The sequence below is a fragment of the Schistocerca cancellata genome, chromosome 1 (genome assembly GCF_023864275.1).
Source record: "Schistocerca cancellata isolate TAMUIC-IGC-003103 chromosome 1, iqSchCanc2.1, whole genome shotgun sequence".
NCBI classification, from domain to species: Eukaryota; Metazoa; Arthropoda; class Insecta; order Orthoptera; family Acrididae; genus Schistocerca; species Schistocerca cancellata.
In genome coordinates, this window is record NC_064626.1 from 364,290,846 (window position 1) to 364,303,482 (window position 12,637).

The 12,637-nt window shown below is 39.9% G+C and overlaps 1 protein-coding gene across 1 annotated transcript in view; it reads right to left on the reverse strand.

Moving 5' to 3' along the window:
- Nucleotides 1-1,508: 1,508 nt before the first annotated feature.
- The window catches only part of LOC126174624 (twinfilin), an 86,895-nt gene continuing 75,766 nt past the window's right edge, over nt 1,509-12,637 (reverse strand). The window contains exon 8 of the mRNA XM_049921049.1: nt 1,509-2,086. Coding sequence (XP_049777006.1) covers nt 1,934-2,086 — 153 coding nt within the window. The 3' untranslated portion in view covers nt 1,509-1,933. The remainder of the gene's footprint in view (nt 2,087-12,637) is intronic.

Sequence of the window (12,637 nt, forward strand, 5' to 3'; positions counted from 1 at the left end):
TTCAATCTGTATATTGAGCAAGCAGTAAAGAAACGAAAGAAAAATTCACAGTAGGAATTAAAATCCATGGAGAAAAGATAAAAACTTTGGGGATGACATTATTCAAAGGGCATTCAAAAAGTTTTGCACAGTCATCTCTATTTTTTTATTTTTTGCAGGAGGAGAATGGAATTTTTTGTGAACATACTTGGAACATTTAGCTATAAGTTGGTATATAAAAGTATTTTCTTTTATTTACAGGTGAGCCATAATGGACCGTGAAGTAGATGTCAGGTTACAACAACGGTCGGTGATGGAGTTCCTCTTCAAGACTGGCGATGATTCTGCCACATCAATTCACAATAAGTTGCTCCCTGTCTATGGGGAGGACACAGTGGATCACAGCAGTATCCAGCAGTGGTTGCAGACGTTTAAAGGTGGTGATTTCTCTCTACTGGACAATCCACGAAGTGGTAGACCATCAACGACAGTGAGTGATGTGAATAAGGAGATCATTGATCAAATCATCCAAAATGACAGAAGTGAGACGACATGACAGCTTGCTGAAATGACTGGTTTATCATTGGGTAGTGTAGTATCACTGGTAAACTCACTAGGGTACAGAAAAATCTGTACACGTTGGGTGCCTAGATTATTGACAAGAGAAATGAAAATGATGAGGAAGAATGTGTGCAAGGGTCTCATGAAGACCTTTACTGAAGAGTGGAAACAGTGTTTTGACGGCGTAGTTTTTGTCAAAACCTGAGAGCAAAACCTAATCCATGGAGTGGCGTCATCTGGGTTCCCCTCGGAAGAAGAAACCAAGACTTTCACAAACAGCAGGTGGAAAGGTGATGGCCTCCTTCCTCTGGGATCAGTGTGGTGTCATTTTCATTGACTTTTTGGAGCCTGGCTTCACAATTAACTTGGACCATTACTGTTTGTCACTGGAAAAGCTGCAATGTGCCATCAAGAGCCACAGACCACAGCTTCAGGGTCAGCTCATCGCATTACACCACGACAATGCCAAACCCCTATACAGCCCTTATGACGCAGGAGAAAATCAGGAAAATGGGTTGGAAAATTGTTCCTCATCCTCCCTACAGTCCAGACTTGGCCCCGTCTGATTTTTACCTCTTTGGTCGTCTGAAGGTCCACCTGTGCGGTAAGACATTTGATAGCGAGAAAGACCTTATTTCCTGATGTAAAACTCAATCCCCAGAATTTTACCAAAGTGCATTTACACCATGGAAAGAACAGTGGGCCAGATGCGTCACAGCTGATGGAGACTACATTACATTACGAACCCAAGCTTTGACAGCATTCTTGTATTCCCATTTTTCTCTTATCGCTGTACACTTACTAATAAAGAGCAGTTACTTCCTAAAAATGTTTCTGAACAGAAGACATGATGATACAATAATGCAATCAATCACAATAAAATCATGCAAGGGACCATACCAAATATTTTATAATGAAAAGACATTTTTTCTTTAGAAACAGTTTTATTTTGAATAAAGCAGAAGCTACAATATAATAAATATAACTTTTTCCCTATCTTTAAAGACTGATAAAATATTTATAAAGAAAGTTTAAAAGCTTAAATATTTACATAATAAATAAGGTACCACTATTATATTTCATTCAGTATTAACGTACTGATGTTCCCATAAGGAGAATAATTGCAATCATAATTTACTTTAGTGCCTTCTGAATAATATCACAGAAATATATGCATCATTACATTCACACACACAAATATTTTATACGTAATCAGCTTGTTACATTATCAAAAATACTGTTCACAGAAAAAAATATTTTTTCAAGGCTTTTCCGCAAATATTAGCATGATAGTTTTAAAGCAGTTCAACCATGTCCACTTTCACACTTCATGTGGTCCAGCAGAACCATCACTTCCTGACAGGCAGCATAACCATGCTGCCCGATGTGAATGTTACTCAGCTTGCTGCGTTCGAGTTAATCTCTTAGCTCCACGATTTGGTGGGCCCTTTGGTTTTGCAAATTTTGGCTGGTGAAGATTTGTTTTTGGATGAATTGCATCATACAACGCAGCTTCTGTGAGCTCATCTCCACCATCTATTTCCATCTGAAATTGAAATTTCGACATGTATTTCCAGAACACTTTCCGTAACAGTGATACTTCTGGTCAAGTACAATACTTGGAGGTTTTTTCCCCCCACACACAAGTGACTGAGGCCACATTTCTATTCCCTGGTGCAATAAAACCATCAGTTCCAAAAAAGTTATAAGTAGGGACATAAAATTTTGAGTGAACAATAACATGAAATGGGAGTTTTAGTGAAATGCTGATAACGAAAAATTGGCAGGTTTATGGCACACTGATAATGCAAAATTAGACTTTTTCCCTGTACTGTAAAATAGTACCATAAATCTGAGGGCAGCAGTTCACTAATATTGATAACTGATAGATATTTAATGTTGAAACTGGTTGTTGACTTTTAATCAAGGCCACGGGCACTCGTCGGGCTGTCATCACAAACATCATTCACAAAGCAGTAAAAATATTGCATTAATATCAAAACAAACATTTTCAGTGTTCTACAGGACATCATGTGTTGTTCCTATGACGAGCTGAGGTACAAGCAAACAGAGAAGGCACCGAAGAAGAAGCTACCGAAGCACAACTAACGCCCGGTACTCACAGCTTTACTTCCGCCAGTATCTCGTCTCCTACCTTCCAAACTTTACAGAAGCTCTCCTGCGAGCCTTGCAGAACTAGCACTCCTGAAAGAAAGGATACAGCGGAGACATGGCTTAGCCACAGCCTGGGGGATGTTTCCAGAATGTGCTTCGGTAGTTCAGGTGGTAGAGCACTTGCCCGCGAAAGGCAAAGGTCCCGAGTTCGAGTCTCGGTCGGGCACACAGTTTTAATCTGCCAAAAAGTTTCATATCAGCGCACACTCCGCTGCAGAGTGAAAATCTCATTCTGGAAACCTCCCCCAGGCTGTGGCTAAGCCATGTCTCCGCTGTATCCTTTCTTTCAGGAGTGCTAGTTCTGCAAGGTTCGCAGGAGAGCTTCTGTAAAGTTTGGAAGGTAGGAGACGAGTTACTGGCAGAAGTAAAGCTGTGAGTACCGGGCGTGAGTCGTGCTTCGGTAGTTCAGGTGGTAGAGCACTTGCCCGCGAAAGGCAAAGGTCCCGAGTTAGAGTCTCGGTCGAGCACACAGTTTTCATCTGCCAGGAAGTTTCAGGTATATTTTCATTTTCGACATAACTTTGAAAAGCAAAAATACAGTGCTTGCAAAATAACCTGTCAAAAAGAACATCAAATTTGTTAAAAAATATACGAATTTTCAATAAAATATGATTTTTCCCTGTCTCTCATTATACAGAATCTAACTTACAATTTTATTAATTCAGCATTCAGAATTCTGTAAAGAGCGTTACATTACTCTGTGTATATTCTTCTTGTGTGCACATTTATGGAAATCAGTAATTCCTCGGCTAATCAATTGCTGAAACTGATAACATGAATGGAGGAATGAAAAAATAACTAAATGAAGCAGTCATGAACTCAAGGATTGGTTGGGTTGGTTTTACATCACAATACTTTACCAGGCCCAGTTCTATGGGACAAGATATTCCCTTGTTCCCTGATCTGGGAACTGGTTCACCAGACTAGTTACTGGCATTGTACAAAACAGTTTATGGTACAATCCTATTCACAGTACACCTTGGCATTTTTCATGGTCTCAGAGATTTAATGGTAAAGTGATAGAAACAAGCCAAAGATTAAGTTAGGATTGAACCAAAGTATAATCATTTGGCTAATGGAATATAAATATTGCAATGTGACTGCTAAAACTTGACAGACCAATGATATGTCACGGGTGCACACTAGCAAATTTACGCCCCCCCCCCCCCACACACAAAAGGCCACAGCTAGGCCAGATACGTCCATTCCTTGATTTTCCTCTAACAGATGCATTGGCTCTGATATACTGAATACAAGAATTTGTACTAGTGTTTCTACAGCGTACACCATGCTTACTTGAGCTTGTTCGATATTGAAACACAACCCATAAAACCTTTATAGCTCCTCCAGCATTAGGAGGCAAAATGTTAGGTATGCCTTAGTTAACTGCTTATGCCACACAACAAAACCACCAAGACCATAAATACTAGCCCTGAAGGCCTTCACTGTATGATCTTTCTGAAATGACCAGCAACTTTTTCCTGGATAGTGTATTTGAGGAAATAGTAATTAATACTTCTGTACTTCCATCATCTCCATTTCAACAGGTCTTCCGGTCTTTTTCTTTTAATGTTTGGAAGTGGATTTGACAGACTGAAGGAGAAGCACTACTTTACTTTCACACTCTTGTGCCAAAGACGAAATTATTTTCAGTTATGTAGTTTGAAAATTTTGCATCCAGATGCCTCTTTCTCAAGAGAGAATCAAACTTTTTCCTGAATCATGGCAGTTTCTCAATGATTCAATCGATTGTGAGCATGTAATAAGTTCACAGAACATGGGCACAGCAGCTGCAATCCACAAAGTCATTTCTTTTCTACAAGTACTGAAAGATATTTATCTAATTGTTTACAGCTCAAAGCAGGATTTGTTCTAATCACACTGGGCTCAAACCAAATACCAGCTTCTGTCAACAAAAGTTAATGAAGATCGAAGGAATATTTTGCATATTACGGACACAGTGTTCATTTTAGATAGGTCTGATTGTTGCACTCAAGTTCTGAAAACCCTGGACTCTGCAGTTGTAGAAATGGAACCGACAACACATTGCACTGCGATTCTCAGAGAAATGTCTTCAATTCAGACAGCAACAAAATTAAAAAAATCATTTGTTGGAAAACTCATTTACAATTCTTGCAATTAAAATTTTCAAGTTTGTCTTTCTGTTCTAAATGAATTTACTGATATGCAGAGTGATGGAAATTGCAACGTTTCTGACATTTGCAGTCTCCAACCACCTAATAAACTGACTTTAATGGATAAATATCAGAAAAGATTTTGGAGAGCTCTCAATTAGGATATGTAGTTCTGGAAACATGCAGCAAAAATGACAAACAAGAATTGTGCAAGAAAAGCTTCTCAAAATAATTCTTCAGTAACGATTCCTCCCCTGTCTGATGAAATTATTGGCATGAAATACAACAAAATTTAAGAGTCAGATTTTCTAAGTAGACCAATAGAGAATATTGTGACTATGTATAGCTAACTAGACAACTAACTAGTGGAAAAACAACACTAGTTTGTTTGAAGTTTTAGCAACAGTTCTAAAAATTGTTTACCACCCTTTGAGAGCTCATAGTTACAGTTCCCTGTCATAATTCCAGGCCAGCATGAAACAATATAAAATATATAGCAATTCTTCGTGGTAACATAATTCAAGCTACATATGTGGGGGACAAGGGGACACAGCCCAACTAATTCAGTGCTAATGAACAAAACATGTTTAAATGGCTGTCTCAAGCAAATCGAGAGAAAGAGTGACTAAAGACTAAAAAGATGTGACTTTTGACACAAAACAATGTCCTGGTTTACAAGTGCCAAAGAAAACCTCTGAACATTATAATAAAATCTGAAGAAGTCTTAAACATAGACCTCTCTGCACAAAGACACCTGACAAGAAGAATGAACAGTGTAGCAGCCGATCTTACCATTAAATAACTATTTTTCGAAACAGCACTGCACACTGAGGTGCCCAATATTTTTGTAAAAGCCATTCAAAAAGAATGAACAAGTACTACCCCAGAAGAAAGATGCTCACATTGCCAAAAGCATATCCAGAGCATAAAAAAAGGCATTGCCTTTTGGTTTTGTGCCAAAAACTAAAAAAATCTTTTAAGTTTAGTTGCTTTTGTCAACGACATCGCCATCTTATGCAACTTCATAGAAAACACTAGGATACAATTCAACCTGTTAAAGGAAACTTCAAAACACAGTGCAGTTTGGCCAAATTGCCTAAACACAGTTTAGGGATTTTTATTTACAAAACAAACAGTTTAGGGACTCTGTGAAAAGTTTTTATTTCAAAGGTACCAAACATATCTTTCAAACACTATCCCAGTACCAGTTCCACAGTGCCTACAAACCACAGAGCTACCATCACGCCAAATTTTGCTTGTTCGTTCATGAAGTAGACATCACGATACCCTACTCCGGCAACCTGCCAGCTACAAGCATCTGCAGATGAACAATAGGGAATGTGGAAACGAGTCATGTGCATGCTTGCTGGAGGGTCCTGGGAGGGTGGGGCACAGCCATGCCTTTCTCTTGAGTTCCAGTCGCCGTGCAGAGCAGACACACGCTTGTTTTCTAGCTTTTTTTAAAGTGGACTGCCTCATGCAGTCCACCTCTGATGGCCAACAGCCATACAAATGTGAACTGCCACCTCTTGTGTTTTCTATTTCCTTATTTTATTCATGCTGCACCTATACTGGCAGTCAACCTTTACTTCCACTCCAGGATGAGTTCTAGGTAACTTATCATTGAGAAACTATCCAAAGTTCAAGGAATTTAACTCTCTATTTCAGCACCTCCCTTCTGATGTTTACCAATCCTACTCCATATCCTGTGCAATACACTGGCTTATTCATTCTGAAGACTGCTTTGATGTCCCTCTCTATGCTAGTCTACTCTGTGCAAGCCTCTTTACCTCTGCAACCTACACACATTTTAACTGGCTAAATGTATTCAAGCCTTGGTCTACCTCTATAATTTTTTACTTCCACACACTTCCTTCCTTTACCACTTTGACAATTCCTTAATGCACCAGGATGTGTCTTATCAACCGATCCCTCCTTTTCGTCAAGTTGTGCAATTCTTTTCCATTTCAATTCTGTACTTCTTGATTGGCTATTTGATCTACCCATCTAATCCTCAGCATTCTTCTGTTTCACCACTATTCAAAAGCTTCTATTCTCATTTTGTCTTAACTGTTTTTGTTCATTCTTCCATTTCGCTACAAGATTACACTCTAGACAAATACCTCCAGAAAAAGACTTCCTAGCATCTAAATTTACATATTTTAATAAATTTCTCTTCTCCAGAAACACTTTTCTTGCTATTGCCAGTCTGCATTTTTCATCCTTTCCACTTCGGCCATTGTTATTTTGTTGCATATATAGCAAAACTCACCTACTTCTTTTAGTGCCTCATTTCTCAATCTATTTATATCAACATCACCAGATGTAATTAGACTAGATTCAATTTCCCCTGATTTACTTTTGATGGTGTTCACCTTATAACACTGTACATTCTGACAACTGATCTATAACTGCTGCCTGCTTTCTCCAGAAGGTGTAGATAACCTTTCGTGCTCTATATGTTATCTCTGCTGACTTCAGAATTTCAGAATGTATTCTAGGTAACATTGTCAAAACTTTATCTAAAATTACAAGTGCAAGCAGCAGTACTGCCTTGCACATTCCCACATTTCTCCCGAATCCAGACTGATCTTCCCCAGGTCAGCTCCTGTCAGTTTTTCCATTCTTTCATAAATAGTTCTAGTGAATGTTATGAAAGCACGACTTACCAAACTGTTGGTTCAATAATAACTGTATGTCGGCACCTGCCTTCTTTAGAATCAAAATTGCTACACTGTTCTTAAAGTCAGAGAGTATTTAATCTGTTCCAATTCCCTTGCATGTCCACCTAGGTTAATTTTCCACTACAGCCTGGGTCTCTCCTTGGTGGGAAGATTGGAAAACAGTCCTCTCAGTCTCATGATGCCAAATGAGAAGCTATTTGAATGAGAAGTTATGGCTCCTAATTCTGGGAAGCTGACAATATCCAGGAGAGCTGTGTGCTGATCACATGCTCCTCCACAGCCCATCAAAGTTATGCCAATGGCAGAGGATCACATGGCAGACAGCCAGGACTGAATGCTATATCAGGGTCAGAGTGCGGAGCTCATCATAAATCTTGTATATTAGGTAGAATAGTTTTGTCAGGTTTGGCTCTCTCAAGGATTTCAATAACTCAGAAGAATGTCATCTTGTTTTGACTTAGTTCTTTCATTGATCTGTCAAATTCTCACCATGCTATCTTTTAAGAAAACAGAAGCAATGGTGAACATTGAAGTTACCCCAGCAGAACTCCCAAGGTCGGTGATTGTAATGAAGGGGATGTCTAAATATATGGGCTATCTCCTCATACAATTTCTCACCAATCAGCTTGAGAGACTTATCCTTCATGAAAAGGAATAACATCACAGCTGGCAAAATGTCCCAGTCCTTAAGCTCATATCAACTATGCTACTCTATGAAATCCAGACAGTTATAAATGTGGTATCCTTATTTTCTAATGTATGTATTGTAAATGCTCTACAGGTATGGTATAGTGATTTGTCAGTTGGATTGGGATGTTGAGCTCAGCAGCGCACTTGGTGCTATTTGAGTGGAGTAAGCTGTGTGCTTGAAGAGTAGGCTATGCATAGGCGCTGGGTTTCACCCTTTTCTTTCACTTCATCCATAAAAACACAAACCCAACATTATACACTGTACAAGCACTCATCACAGTCCATCTACACGACACAGATACACATCTGCACTTCAAAACAGGTCGCAGCAAGGCAATGGAAAACCAGCTCAACAAGAACCTTGCCCACAGTGATGCAGGATTCCTGCATCTACACCCTACACTCATTCTCTGTATATGTGACTACATTATGATTATATACATCTTGGCAGTACAGGTGCTTTTGTATGAACTTGCTGGTAAATTCTTTCAGAATGTTAGAAGCTCTGAAAAGTGTCAGTATTTCATATTTAGATGTTCTGTCAAATCATCCTGTTGTCTTCTATGGGCAAGATTGGCTAGCATGCATTTAATCTTTTCCACACAACACTCTTTCAGTATCCATACAATCGTGTTGCCTTTATCTGTCTTTCAGTATTATTACTGTTCTCTGATGTTGCAAAGCTGCACATTATTTTCTTGAGATGATGTTTATCACCAATCATGGTGTCTATCAATACAACGTCTCCAGTCTGATCTCCTTAGCCACTCTACAATCCACTCCTGAAGTGCCCCATTCCATTGAACTGACGAGTCCATGGATGAGTGCACGCAGCTATTGACACTAGAACGCAGTTGATGTCATTGTCTCAAGTCCTTGCAGTGTAGTTCCATAGCAGTCCAGCAGCAACTGCTCCAGCCTTCTGGCATTAGTGCACCTGGTGACAATAATTCCGTCTATATTTCAAATAATGTGTACATCTGCTATGACCAACTAGCCAGTTACCAAATAACTTCTTGTTCATGATACAAACTGGAAAAACTGAAGAATCACAGTTGAAATGTCCAAGTCTTTCATAATTTCTTCTGACTTTTAGAATCCTCCAAGATTCCCTAGAATTTTCACAGCAAAGTCAAATACTCTGTAAATTTTGGAATTTTCAGAAAATTTGCCACCCCATGTATTGCAATAAATTAATAAGAAAGAAGTATCTGACCATCAATGGTTATTGACTATACCAAGCTTCATTAGGAAATATAGTATCAGGGAATGATATCAGTACTCACAGGAAACTTTAACTGATGTCTGAAATTGGATTTCACCTATAAGCAACTGCACATAAACCAAGGGACATAAAAATGTATGTGCGCACCAAATTTTAACAGTGAAAAACACACTGTTGGCTGAATCTACAACCACGGACAACTATCACGTGATGCGAGAAATCACTTTCCCTGTTGTGGCATTTTGACAAATGTGCATAATTTCGGCAAACTGTAGTGCATCGTACTTATGAAGAAGTGTGGAAGACATGGGCTTGTTTTTCTTGATTTTGTCTTCACCAGCTGCTGAAGCATTTCAGGCAATTTGGTGCATTTGTACTACAATAACAATCTAGAAAAGATCTTTTCTTTCCTTATATGATGGTACCTCCCCACGAATTAGTTAATAGCCAAAATTCAGTCATTTGATGAATTTGAAATAAATCAAATCAAATTACCAGCTCAGAGACCACATTTCAGACTAACTGAGCATCTTTACAATGAAGTGTAGTGTCAGATGATGGGCTGACAAGGCAAAATTGATCAAGTTATTTAGGCTCTTGCACATTGGTTTTATGTAAACCAATAAACTGCAAGGAAATCTTTGATAGCCATTTCATGAAATACAGTAACATACAACAATACACTAATGAAGAATAAGATACTAATTTTCCTGCAGTGTACACTGCTGGCTATTAAAACTGCAACACCAGAAAGGATAAATAACAGAATTTTATTTATTGTGTGTATATAGATGGTATAAAAAATACATTATTGAATTTGTAGATGATTTGGGGCATACAGGGTGCAAATTCAGTAAACACAACTGCCACCTCCTGCAGCAACAATGGTTATAACCCAGCTGTGCATCAAATTGAACCAAGCTCTGATGACACATATGGGTACATCATTCCATTTTAACTATAGGCCAGAGTTCATCTGCCGTGGCAGCTGACGAGTGGTGATGTGCCAGTTTCTCAGCAAAACATGAGCAGATGTTTTCAATGAATGAGGCACTTTAAGGCCGTGTTAGCCAAGGTAGCTGTTAAATGCCCTCTATATTAACGTAGGTCACAACAAAATGGGACACTATGTAGTCTTATATTGTCTTGTTGAAAGATAACACCAAGGAAGGCTCAAAGATAGACACAGCCACCAGCCTTAGATATGTCATACCCACTGTCCAAATTATTGTTTATGAGAACCAAAAATGATCATGTTGCATACCCAAAGACATCCCATATTATGATGCCAGGTGTTGGGCCCCATATGACAATGATGAATGCAATCTAGCATTGTTAGTTCTTGGAGCCTGCACAAACCAATACATTGATCAGCCAGACCACCCACCTGCTATTAATATAAAGCTGCCCAAGTGATAGTGTCATCTGGCAAGGAATGGCTGCTAGCCAGACACACAGATGGTGCATGTAGTATCAATGAGCGTGCAGCCCATGTGTAAATAGGAAAGGCGCATGTTCTATCTGAGTTTGACTGAGCGCAGATTGTGATGGCCTGAAGGCTCGGCATGAGCATTTTGGAAACTGTACAACTTGTCACATGTTCAAGGAGTGCTGTCATGAGTGTCTTCAACACATGGTGAAACCAAGATTAAACCACATCCAGAGTTTGTAGCGCTGGGCTGCCACCCATCATTACAGATATTGGACATTATAGGCTGGGCAGACTTCGTAAATCAGGACAGGCAATGAACTGTGACAGAACTGGCATCAGGCATTAATGCTAGGCAAAGCACAAATGTGTCTGAACACGTCTGTACACACAGTGCACTGAACACACCTAACGATTATCCTCCACAGCCAACGACCCATGCATGTGCCAATGTTAACACCACGACATTAGCAACTATGACTGAAATGGGCATGTGACCATCAGCATCGGATGTTGGCGCACTGGCAGAGTGTTGCATGATCTGATGAATCCCGATACCTTCTTCATCATGCCAATGGGAGGGTGCGAGCCTGTCATCTTATGGGGAAACAGCTCCTTGACATGTTACTGCAGATGGAGACATGCTGGTGGCAGCTCCATTATGCACTGGGGAATATTCACGTGGGCATCCATGGGTTCAGTGGAGCTTGTGCAAGGCACCATAAAGGCCAAGCAGTATTGTACACTGGTTCCACATCACATACTCACTTAAATAATGACCATGTTTCCCAATGACAGTGTCGTTTTCCAGCAAGATAATGCGCCATGTCACAAGGCCAGGAGCGTAATGGAGTGGTTCAAGGAAGACAGTGGCGAGTTCCAATTGATGTGCTTCCCCCCCAACTTTCCAGATCTGAACCTGATTGAACACATCTGACATGTGACTGAACACGGCACCAGAACTCATAGACCTCCTCCCCGCAATTTAGATCACTTGTGTGTGCAAATGTGATGCCAACCCCCTCCACCAACCTACCAAGGCCTCACTGGTTCCATGCCACAACATGTCACTGCTGTTATCCATGCCAAAGGTAGTCATTCCAGCTATTAGGTAGGTGATCATAATGTTGTGGCTGATCAGTGCACTTTCATAAAGATGCTGCACACAGTATTGGGTTTGTCTTAAGACATTGTTCATTGCTGTATCCTGTGTTGTCATTGAGTGTGAAACTGCTGACATGCCTCATTCTGCTGCCATGTCAAGCAAACCCTCAAATGGTTGCCATGCTGACACTCTACAGGGCTCAAGACTTCATGACGCTCCCTGTGTGGGTGATTGTCTTGCTGCAAACTGAGCAAACAATATGTTTGTTCTCTTGGGTGCTAGTAATGTGGGGCCTTAAGGATCCTGCAATATGCTGTGTATATGGCCCTCCTGAAACCAATGATTCCATATACACATGAACCTGACCAATGCAAGCACTCTCACATTACCAAATTGCAGTCCCAATAGGCCACAATCCTGCGGTATCTAATACCAACATATACTGATAGACATTTATCCTTCCTACACACATGATGATGTCTCAAAAGTGCAACATTAAAATGTAGTTTCTGAATGAGAAACGTCCTGCATAATCATTCTTTATAGAGAGTGCCCCAGTATTCAGGGATATGACCGGGCAATCAGTCAAAGCAGAGCTAGAGGGCATGCGTTTTATGATAGCGAAGATGAACAAGGACTCATAGCTCTCAAAGG